The sequence below is a fragment of the Lathamus discolor genome, chromosome 3 (assembly GCF_037157495.1).
Source record: "Lathamus discolor isolate bLatDis1 chromosome 3, bLatDis1.hap1, whole genome shotgun sequence".
NCBI lineage: Eukaryota > Metazoa > Chordata > Aves > Psittaciformes > Psittacidae > Lathamus > Lathamus discolor.
Window position 1 is genome coordinate 116,533,081 of NC_088886.1, and position 12,407 is coordinate 116,545,487.

The following is a 12,407-nucleotide window of genomic DNA, read 5'->3' on the forward strand; positions in this document are numbered from 1 at the left end:
TGAACAAATGTTCCTGGATGTTAGCTTTTGTGACCCTTTATTTGGATCTCAAATCTCCCCAGGTTAAATAATGGTGATCAGTTCTGTAATGAATTTACATTCTTTTAACAAAGAATTTCTGGAGAAAAACTGCAACACTGCTACAGAACACAGAAAGCTGAACATTGTGATATCTTTAGCATTGGCTGTGACAATGAAGTCCTTCAAACTGTTGCAATTTCACATTATCATAGAGAAAAAAATGTGGGGTTGCATAATCTGCATGGCCAGATTTTGTACAGAACCTTCAGAATCATACATGATCAAATTTATTCCTTTTCCCACAGAAATGTGTCTGAATATGAATAGCATAGGCTCTAAAGTGTAGTACACAAAGTGTCTTACAGTAAATGTGCACAGTTACGGAAGAGGCCTTTTTGTTATTGATCCATTCTCATTAATCTTTTAATAATTTTAATTTTGGAAAAAGGTTGGTTAGAGAAAATGTCTTCTTGGTACATTTATCAGTGGAAAAAGTCTGCTGAAAAAAGGGATATGCTGGTCAGACCTTTTTTCATATATGCAGAAATGTATAATATGCATATTAATGCATAATTTGTTATAATTATCTGATTAATATAAGTAATTTTGACACTTTATCTAAGTGAATTTAAACATGGCCAGAAACACTCCCATGCACTTGACTGCAATTATTTATGTTAGCATTGTTGAAATACCATGGGCATTGAACTGACATAGGTGTGAACAAACTCTCACTGAAGCATTACTTGGTACTGAATACTGAAAAGCTAAGGCATCTTAATCTTCAAAGCATAGTTATAAGGGAAAAAGGAGCAGGGGGAGGGATGTTATGGGATGTTATTCCACAAAATTGAATTTGGATATCCTATGTATTAGGTGAATTATTTATATGAAGAGAAAACTTCCCCCCCCCCCATTTATTTATTAAATATAGGACTGACCATTACTACTTCTTTCTCATTTCTTCATTTAAAAAAAATGGTACGCAATATCCAGTTGCAAGTAGGCTAAACAGTGTACCAGTTCGCTCTGCCTGCAAGTGCAACCTATGTGTATGTGTGTAGACAGCATCAACAGCTCAAATTCATCAGATATTCAGTGTATATGCAGATAATTATCCTTTATATTTCAAGTAACTCACATTGTTATTATAAAGGTCCTTAGGGAGACTTCATAGCAGCCTTCCAGTATCTGAAGGGGGCTATAGGAATACTGGGGATGGAACATCTCCCTTATGAGGAGAGGCTGAGGGAGCTGGGTCTCTTTAGCTTGCAAAAGAGGAGACTGAGGGGTGACCTCATCAATGTTTACAAATATGTGAAGGGTAGGTGTCAGGATGATGGAGCTAGGCTTTTTTCAGTGATATCCAGTGATAGGACAAGGGGCAATGGGTGTAAACTGGAGCATAGGAAGTTCCACGTTAACATCAGGAAGAACTTCTTTACTGTAAGAGTGACAGAGCACTGGAACAGGTTGCCCAGGGGGGTTGTGGAGTCTCCTACACTGGAGATATTCAAGGCCCGCCTGGACAAGTTCCTGTGTGATGTACTGTAGGTTACCCTGCTCTTGCAGGGGGGTTGGACTAGATGATCTTTTTAGGTCCCTTCCAACCCTTGGGATTCTGTGATTCTGTGACTATTCATTAGGGACTGTAGTGATAGGACAAGGGGTAACAGGTTAAAACTTACAGAGGGAAAGTTTAGATTGGATATAAGGAGGAAATTCTTTACTGTAAGGGTGGCGAGGCACTGCAATGGGTTGCCCAGGGAAGCTGTGAATGCTCCATCCCTGGCAGTGTTCAAGGCCAGGTTGGACAGAGCCTTGGGTGACATGGTTTAGCGTGAGGTGTCCCTGCTCATGGCAGGGGGGCTGGAACTAGATGATCTTAAGGTCCTTTTCAACCCTAACTATTGTTTGATTCTATAAGGGAAATAAAGCAGATGAAAAACCATGGTGACCTAATTAGAGATATAGGTTGAGCATTCATGATTATGAAAAGAGTGCTTTCTGTTAGGTAGTTAAAAGGAAGATTATTTATTATTAACTTTTTTGTTTGTTTGTTTTCTTTAATCCCAATTTCCCTATGATAAGTAGCAGCTAGATACATAGATATAGAGAGGTTTTTGCCAGTCTGGATCAGAACTGTTCCCATTTTATATATATACATAAATTATTAATTTTCACAGAGAAATATGAAAGAATGCAATGCAATAAATATGTTCAGAATATTATTTATTTCCATTATTTATCCAATGGATAAATAATAATCCCCTTTCACTAACTCTGGCCAAAATTATTTTTTCAACTGTAGAACTGATTAAAAAGTGTTATATTCTTCAGAATGTACATGTGTTACATATTTAATTCTGATGCATAGAAAGAACATGTATGAAAGTACTTCACAGGAGCTGTGATTTAGACTGGGATTAATTGTATTTCTGCAGTTTGCTTTCAAACCCTACCACAATGAACTGCAATTAATATTTTCTTTCTAGATTTTAAACTGATGATTAGTGTAGTGACTGAGGAGTTTTAAAAAACAAAACAACACAAAACAAAACATCTGTTGTCTTGGGTTCAAGTTTCTAATGTGATCATATGGTGAAAGTTCTTCAATTCTGAAACATGCTTTATGCTTTGATTCATAAAGACTAAGAGTTTTTAGACTTTCAGCCATGCTACAGTACCTCTTCTTCTCACTCAGGTGACCTGGGTTCAGCAGTAGCAGTCATTTTTCCTGCTTCTTAGTAGCTGTTGCGGTGGTGCGTTTTTGAATTTCAGCCTGGGAACAGTGCTGATAACACCGATGTTTTTAGTTGTTGCTCAATAACGTTTACTCTGACCAAGGACTTTCTGAGTCTCTTGCTCTGCCAGGGAGGAGGGGAAGCCAGGAGGAAGCACAGACAGGACACCTGACCCAAACTATCCAAAGGGGTATTCCATACCACAGCACACCATGCCCACTATATAAACTGGGGACAGTTACCTGATAGGGCCAGATCGCTGCTCTGGTGGGTCTGGGTGTCAATCAGAGGGTGGTGAGCGGTTGTATTCTCTTCCCTTGTTATTTCCTGTATCATTATTATTATTGGTGGTAGCAGCAGTGGTTTGTGTTATACCTTAGTTACTGGACTGTTCTTATCTCAACCCATGGGAGTTAAATTCTTTCAGTTCTCCTCACCATCCCTCCAGGAGTGCAGGGAGGAAGAACAGGGGGAGTGAGCAAGTGGCTGCATGGTTCTGAACTACTGGCTGGGCTTAAACCATGACAGTTCTTTGTAGTGCCCAACGTGGGGCCCGAAGGGTTGAGATAATGACAGATCTGACCAGAGTGTGTCTAATCGTATTTGTGGTAAGCATTTATTGTTTTGGATTAATAGTCACTCATCACAATGCTGATTTATTGGTGCTCAAAGTTGCTACTCTTGATCTCAGAGTTTCAGCATGTCGTACCTTACTTACAGCCGGTGTTTGCTGTTTCAGTTTTTATCGTCTGGGGGGCCTGGGCTATGGTTCTTGTTCCGCTGTACTTTATGGTAATGACTTGTAATACAATAGACTCACTGATTATGAAACTGGTCTGGCTTGCGTTCCCAGTGTGGTCATCAGTTCTGTTCTTTAGGAGCTATATAATGGAATTGTTTAGCAATTACATATCTTTTTTTCTTTTCTCCTTGGGTATGAAGGACACATTCAGTGACGTTCCCAGCCCCAACCCACCCCCCCCTCCCCAAACTATTTACAGCATCATTTGAGAGTTTGAAGGTTTTGTATGGCCTTTGAATACCCTTGAGACCTGCCTGGTGATTATGATGGGGATCAGCATGTTGGCACACATACAGAGTGTGTTTACCCACGGCCATACCACCCTGGGAATGGCCCATTTTGTCTTATCTCGAAAGTTAAGCAGGTTCAGGTTTGGGTCTTGTCTAGGGTTAGACAACGATAAAGGAGGACCACCAATAGATTTTCCCCAAGGCTGGACAGTCATGAGTGGCAGGTTGTGTGGGACAGTATGTGCAACTATCTAGTCCAGTGGGCCCCTCCAGTGTTTTGGAAGTGTCAGAGATGGAAACAGCTGTATGGAGTCCCCAGTGACAAGTTGCAGAAACTGCTGAAGGAGAAGGTGAATCGAGTCAGTTTGCTGAGGTGAAAGCCATCCAGCTGGCCTTGGACAATGCTGAATGAAAAAAGTGGCCAGTACTTTATCTCTACACTGACTCATGGATGGTGGCAAATGCCCTGTGGGGGTGGTTGCAGCAATGGAAGCAAAGCAACTGGCAACGCAGAGGTAAACCGATCTGGGCTGCTGCACTATGGCAAGATATCGCTGCCTGGTGCAGAACCCAGTGATGAAGGTATGCCATGTAGATGTGCACACACCCAAGAGTCAGGCCACCGAGGAACACCAGAACAACCAACAGGTGGATAAAGCTGCTAAGATTGAAGTGGCTCAGATGGACTTAGATTGGCAACATAAGGGTGAATTATTTTTGGCCTGGTGGGCCCATGACACTTCAGGCTATCAGGGCAGAGATGCAACATACAGATGGGTTTGTGATGGAGGGTTGGACTTAGCAATGGACACTATTGCCCAGGTTATTCATGACTGCGAAACATGTGCTGCAGTTAAGCAAGCCAAGCAGTTAAAGCCTCTCTGGTATGGAGGACAATGGCTAAAGTACAAATATGGGGAGGCCTGGCAGATTGGCTATATTACACTCCCACCAACCCGCCAAGGCAAGCGCCATGTGCTTACCATGGTGGAAGCAATCACCGGATGGCTGGAAACATACGCTGTGCCTCACACCACTGCCTGGAACACTATCTTGGGCCTTGAGAAACAGATTTTGTGGCAACATGGCACCCCAGGGAGAAATGATTCAGACAATGGGACTCATTTCCAGAACAAACTTATAGACACTTGGGCCAAAGAGCATGCCATTGAGTGGGTATATCGCATCCCCTATCATGCACCAGCCTCTGGCAGAATTGAACAGTACAATGGGCTTTAACTACTCTGAGAGCAATGGGTGGTAGAACTTTCAAACATTGGGATACACACTTACACAACCACCTGGTTGGTCAACACCAGGATTTCTTCCAGCAGGGCTGGCCCAGCCCAACTAGAACTTTTACATACTGTAGAATGGGGTAAAGTTCCTGTGGTGAACATAAAGAATTTGCTGGGGAAGACAGTCTGGGTTATTCCTGCTTCAGGTAAAGGCAAACCCACTCATGGTATTGCTTTTGCTCAGGGACCTGGATATACTTGGTGGGTAATGCGGGATGATGGGGAAGTCCGATGTGTACCTCAAGGGGATTTGATTTTAGGAGGGAGCAACCTGGAAGGGCCAGATTGCTGCTCAGGTGTGGCTGGGTATCGGTTGGCGGGTGGTGAGCAGTTGTATTCTCTTCTCTTGTTATTTCCCTTATCATTATTATTATTGGTGGTAGCAGTAGTGGTTTGTGTTATACCTTAGTTCCTGGACTGTTCTTATCTCAACCCACGGGAGTTACATTCTTTCAGTTCTCCTCCCCATCCCCTGGGAGCAAGGGGAGGAAGAAGTGGGGTGAGTGAGCGAGTGGCTGCGTGGTTCTGAGTTGCCAGCTGGGCTTAAACCACGACAGCAGGTAGTGTGTTGAGCGGGTATTTTTACAGGCACATTTAGATAAACAGTGATTTTTTTTTTTTTTTTATTTTAATTAAAAGACAGCTGCCTGGATTTCTGATATTTGGACTCTTGTAGCATCCTTTTGACACACTTTAAGTGCACCAATTTCATTTTTTCAGGTTCTGTAAGTACAGAAGAATTGTTTGTCTAGAACTATGAAGTTATTTGAGTCAATTTGCACTTTTAAAACTTGTTCAGCAACAACATTCCTTCTCATGTTTCTCTTCTGTACTTACGTATTTTAGGTAATTGTTAAATCTGGACCAGGGACCTTTCTCAGCCTGGCTGTATATGATGATTATATCTTCTGGTCAGATGGAGTGAGGAGAGCTATTCTCCGTTCCAGTAAATATACAGGAGGAGATACAAAAGTTCTTCGTTCTGATATCCCACATCAGCCAATGGGCATTATTGCTGTTGCCAATGATACTAACAGTTGTAAGTTACAAAGCAAGATAATGTTATTTTGTTAATTCCAGTAGAATTTGTTTCAAGAATTTTACTTAATTTTAACCAAGTTAATACATTTCATGGTGTTTCATAAATTATTTTTGTTGTAGGAACTGTTAACAAAAGATTGGCTGTAACCTCTTCCCCAAGTAAATGTTATTGAATGACCATTTTCTGCTGTGGACATTGCTCTCATTTGATAAGAGTCAAATCATTTCCTGTCAAATATCAGCAGTTTTTAATGTTTTTTGGGTTTAAAATTATTAGATTAAAGGAACTCCACTGTTTATCTTTAGTATGCTAGTATCTGAAGCATTTTCATATGACTGATAAAACTTGAATCAGTTGCCCATGAATCTGAGCTATGTCGATCTTTGCTTTCTCAAAGACATTGACCACTGAAGGAAATTTAATAAAACAGACTTCATCTTTTATCATTTGTTTTTCAGGTGAGTTATCTCCTTGTGCACTAATGAATGGAGGTTGTCATGATTTATGCCTTCTGACTCCTGATGGACGAGTAAACTGCTCATGTAGAGGGGATAGAATACTGATAGATGATAACAGATGTGTGAGTAAGTAATACTAGCTGACACAATGTTTTTCTATGATGTGATACAGTTGGCTATCATAAGCAAAGACAGTTGGGCCAAGCCATTAATTTTTTTGATCTATATACTGTAAAAATTGATCTGGCAATTCAGCATGTATGAAACTTTTTACTATTTTATGTCTTACAAGGCTTTGGGGGTAAAAAGCATTAATGCTTAAATTTACTTTGGGAGTAAAAATACATTCATGCATATCTACTTATTATAAATTCTTATTTCTTAGAATCATAGAATAGTTAGGGTTGGAAAGGACCTCAAGATTATCTAGTTCCAACCCCCCTGCCATGGGCAGGGACACCTCACACTAAACCATCCCACACAAGGCTTCATCCAACCTGGCCTTGAACACCGCCAGGGATTCAGCACTCACAACCTCCCTGGGCAACCCATTGCAGTGTCTCACCACCCTAACAGGAAAGAATTTCCTCCTTATATCCAATCTAAACTTCCCCTGTTTAAGTTTTAACCCGTTACCCCTTGCCCTGTCACTACAGTCCCTGACAAAGAGTCCCTCCCCAGCATCCCTATAGGCCCCCTTCAGATACTGGAAGGCTGCTATGAGGTCTCCACGCAGCCTTCTCTTCTCCAGGCTGAACAGCCCCAACTTCCTCAGCCTATCTTCATACGGGAGGTGCTCCAGTCCCCTGATCATCCTCGTGGCCCTCCTCTGGACTTGTTCCAGCAGTTCCATGTCCTTTTTATGTTGAGGGCACCAGAACTGCACACAATACTCCAGGTGAGGTCTCACAAGAGCAGAGTAAAGGGGCAGGATCACCTCCTTCGACCTGCTGGTCATGCTCCTTTTGATGCAGCCCAGGATATGGTTGGCTTTCTGGGCTGTGAGCGCACACTGCCGGACCATGTTCATTTTCTCATCGACCAGCACCCCCAAGTCCTTCTCTGCAGGGCCACTCTGAATCTCTTCTTTGCCCAGTCTGTAGCTGTGCCTGGGATTGCTTATTTGATGGTAAATATGTTAATAATCTCCTTAAATTCTAGTTTGGGTGGTTGTGTTCTGCTCACCATTTCCTATTTGCAGTTTGTTTCTGTTGAGTACAATTATTTTCATTTCTTGTCCTTAGACATATGAAAGTATTTAAACTTACTAACCAGCAGTTGTATTTAATCATGTAGAATTGTGAGTTAGTAATTGGGAAATGTATCACTTTAAGTTGGCAGACTCCTTGAGGCTGATGTTGCTGGTGAATGTTATGTATTATACTGGGAAGGAAACGTGGTTCCTTATGTCTTGGTTAATGTCACTGTGTTATAGCTCTTCTGTCAATGTTAGAGACCTCTTCCAAATTCCAGGGGTTAATTGGACCTTTACCTCTGTGAGGCAGAAGTCTGAACTCTTGGATCAAGTTTTCAACTTCAGTGTTTATTTGCCAAGTATGCCTGTTCTGCTGCTTCATTTTCATAGCTTTGATCCACCTGCTTTCTCTAAATCAATTTTTTTATCATAACAATAGAGAGACACTATACTATTCAACAAAAATTACATTTACGTTTTGGATATGATTTAGCAGGAAGTGTAGACAGTTTACCGGCTTCAGACTCTTCTGTGGCAGTCTGTTGCTCCTGCACAGCCTAATAAGTGGCTTCTCTTCTACCAATACAGAGCTGCTTTTAAAAACCTGGTCTGTATATGCAGAACTGTGTTGATGTGGGATATGAAGAGATGTAGTTCTTCATTGACATGCTGGTTATTTTGCTAGCCTGCTTCTTTGTAACGAATTTTATTTTGGTCATGCCACTGATCTTTTTCATGCTAGAATGTTTTTAGGCTTTCCTGGTATATCTGAGTCAATAGTATTTTCTTATCGTATTATTTTCATAACAGGACAAAATACTGTTGTTTAATGATCAGTTGAAGAAGAGCAAGAAATGTGCTTCTGTCTTATTCTTCCTCCCATCATTTGCCTTTTATCAGCAGTAACAGTTGTGTAACTGAAAGATGACTTTACTGGCTTTTTTGACTGGGAATTAGATTTCTGGGGACTTTAGACCCAGTTTTGGTTGGATCAGTGAGCAGAGCTTATTCAACTTGATGCTGCAAGATTTTGCCCAGGGAAGTTGTGAATCTTCCATCCCTGGCAGTGTTCAAGGCCAGGTTGGACAGAGCCTTGGGTGACATGGTTTAGTGTGAGGTGTCCCTGCCCATGCAGGGGGGTTGGAACTTGATGATCTTAAGGTCCTTTCCAACTCTATTCTATGATTCTAAGATCAGTAGAGCCAGTTACAGAGAGCTAGTGAGAAGACTGCAGTGAGGTAAAGGGCAGAAATACACCTTAAGTACTGGCATTATTTTAAACCAGCTGCAGGCATCCTTAGGACTGGACCCCAGTCCTTCAGAATCTGATCCATAGGCTTGGCAGCTCAGCTACACAGCTCTGAGGAACCTGAAATTACTTTTATACCATACCAGGCTAATTGCTTGGTTATTGTGTATAAGATTTTAATCCTGAAATTTCTTTGCCATATTTATTTTTATCCATAGCTTTGCCTTTTACTCAGTTTACTAAAATATTGATAATAAGTGAAACCAGATGCATACATTAAATATGCATATTCATAATGCATATCATATATCATATAAGATCATATATGCATATGGATCACGTTCATATGCATCAGCAGTGTAATCATGCAGAAGCTATCAACATATCCTAAACAAATATGTGAATTGCCAAGGTTCTATTCTATGCTTTCATGCACTTCATAGTTCCCCCTCCAACTTTACCTTTGGCTCACACATACATGTTGTTCTTGTTAAGTATTTACATAGTGCATTATAAAGCCACTGAGATTTCAGAGGAAGACCTCGTTCTGTAATTGAATATATGGAAGTATGAGGGTTAAAACTCTTACCCTTCAGGACCAGGGAATATGCTGCTGATCTAGAGTCAAGATACAGTGGTAAAGTAATGTATAACTAACCTGTATTGCATTTACAGCTCTTACTCAACAACTGCTTTATCTTGTTGTATAGTTGAGACACAATGAATTTTAAAAATTATTTGCAGTGATAAAAATTTCAATTTAAACTATAGCACATTCAGAGTAGCAGACTTTTAGTCTAGTAACAGAATCCAGTGATCAGTTGAGCTTGTATGGATATGGATCTGATTGTTAATGGTTTAAAGATAATTAAGACTTCACAACATCACAAAAAGATATTTTCATCTAGAGCCAAATGTTTCTGCTTATTGCAGATGGAATTATGCAATCACCTTATTTCACCTCCCGTATTGCTAAGTTGTATTGATTTTGATCATTCAGATGGAGCTAGATAATTTCCATAAGTTCCATTGCCTACCAGTTTGCACTTGATCCTGTGGGATCAGCTAGCATTCTCCCATTCCTTTACCTGTGAGATTTAGTATCATAAAGTACAGGTATTGCTAAAGACTTAAAGTAGCTGCTGCGAACTTCTCTGAATCTGGCAAGGAAGTTTTCCTTCATTGCTATAGTGGCAAGAGCCTAATATTTTGGTTTTTTACTGCCTCACAGGAGGGCAGAAACCTTATTTGCTGATAAAGAAGAGATCAAATTGTAGCGGGTTAAAAATTTTTCAGTGCTTGGTTCAGGTATTTGCATCATGGAAATTTCAGTTCCCTAGATTAGTTAGAATTGGAGAAAATACAAAGAAGAGTTGGAATTCTTAATATCTGGAGTAGTAACAAGACAAATCTTTCACTGATGCTCATTTTACCTTCATTAAATGTAATGGACGTTGTCAATTTCATGTAATGATTTGAAATTGTTGCATGAATGCCATGTCCTGGTTTGTTTGGAGGTGGGAGAGAAAGATGGCTGCTGGCATCCTAAAAGAGTTTGAAAAAAACAACCAAGATGGAAAACATAACTGCTATTATGGTAGAAGGATATTGCTTTCTTAGTGACAGTTACAATCTTTGTATATCATAATTACTACTGAGATAGATAAATTATCTACATGCATTCATGGAATCTGGTTAGGGCTATATCAGATGAGTGACTGAAGTTGAACCTTAATTAAAGAGCTTTATTTCACCTTTTTTTTTTTTACCTTGAAGGTTGGGGTTTGAAGCAGTCCTACAATGGTTTCCAGTTAGACTTTAACTGAGGAAAGATTTTACTATACATTCCTTCCCCCCCTTACTCTAAAGATTGCAATCTAAGATGCTGAACTAGATAAACTAAAAGAGTAATTGAGAATGACTTTTCCCAAGATCTGAGTTCTTAAAATGCTTAAAACTGGGGGGAAAGAGGGAAAACTAATTGCTGTGATAAACTAGATTAAAATTTAAAGGGCTGTATAAATCATATGCAAGATCAGACCTCACCTTGTCCAGAATCTATACTTTCAGCACTTCTTTTACTTCATCAAATTGAGAAGTGTTTTCAGTTTATATTGGCTTGTTGCATATAGTGGACATTGGTTCTTCCTGAATTTGGGCTGAAGTAATTATAATGGAAACAAGAAAAAAAGCGTAAGTATTAGGTAATATTTCCGTATTCTTTCTCCTGAGTTGTTGTATATACTTGTCCTTTCTCTCAAGTTTGATATTTTGTTTAGAACCATACACATGAAACAAATGTACCTACTATTATGTGTCAATTTTGTGATACTTTTCTAGTTTCTAACTGAACTAAAAGAAAATCCACATGCAAGAAAAAGCAGAAGTTAAAATTTTAAACGTACATCTTATTCTCTTCTAAAATAATAGGTAAAACATTCGCCCTGAGAAGGAGAGAACACAATTACCAATTCAATTTTTTATTTTTTTTTTTTTTTTTATGTATAAAGAAATAAGTAAAGTAGAAACAGCAGGTTTTCCTCACTGGGTGTTAGGCTGTATGTTCAACATTGGGTGTACTACAATAATGCCAGTACCTGTGTACATACTGAGTAGCTGCACAGTGCCACAGAGCAAAGTCGAGAGTTTGAATTAACTGCTAGGTAATGCTGTTTGGTTCTTCCTTTTGGATGTGCTATTTGAAGAGCTTATTTTTAGACACCTGTTAAGAAACAGTTGCACAGAATCTGGGGCTGTGGAGAAGCATATGTGGGCAGAGGGTAGCTGAGCACAATAGTTACAAAGTCATTCATTCAGCCTGGAGAAGACAAAGCTGCAGAGATACCTTAGAGCAAACATCCAGCATTTAAAAGGGCTTACAAGAAAGCTGGAGAGGGATTTTTTACAGTGGTAGGTAGGGATAGGACAAGGGGTAATGGCTTTAAACTGAAAGAGAGTAGATTTAGATTAGATGGAAAGAATTCTTCACTGTGACAGTGGTGAGCCACTGGCACAAGTTGCCCAGAGAAACTGTGGCTGCCCCATCCCTAGAAGTGTTCAAGGCTGGGTTGGACAGGGCTTTGAGCAGCTTGGTCTAGTGGAAGCTGTCCCTGCTGATGGCAGGGGGTTTGTAAATATATGATCTAGAACATCCCTTCAAACCCAAACCATTCTATGGTTCTGTGAAAGTCATCATCTTATCAGAATCACTGCCTTCAAGTTGCTTTACTACATGTTCCTTCATGGATATTTGGCTATATATTTTTCTTTTACAGACTGTCTCTTACCTTGTTTTGGAATTCACTCCAACATAAAATTTCTGAAAACAGTTTTCTACTTACATATCTATCCTCAATCCTACATAATAT

General features: G+C 39.9%; 1 protein-coding gene across 1 annotated transcript in view; it reads left to right on the plus strand.

Annotated features, from left to right (window-relative positions):
• Positions 1-12,407, plus strand: part of LRP1B (LDL receptor related protein 1B) — a 585,099-nt gene that overhangs the window by 425,948 nt on the left and 146,744 nt on the right. Inside the window, exons 44-45 of the mRNA XM_065670655.1 lie at positions 5,942-6,134; positions 6,596-6,721. Of these exons, the coding sequence (XP_065526727.1) occupies positions 5,942-6,134; positions 6,596-6,721 (319 nt within the window). The remainder of the gene's footprint in view (positions 1-5,941; positions 6,135-6,595; positions 6,722-12,407) is intronic.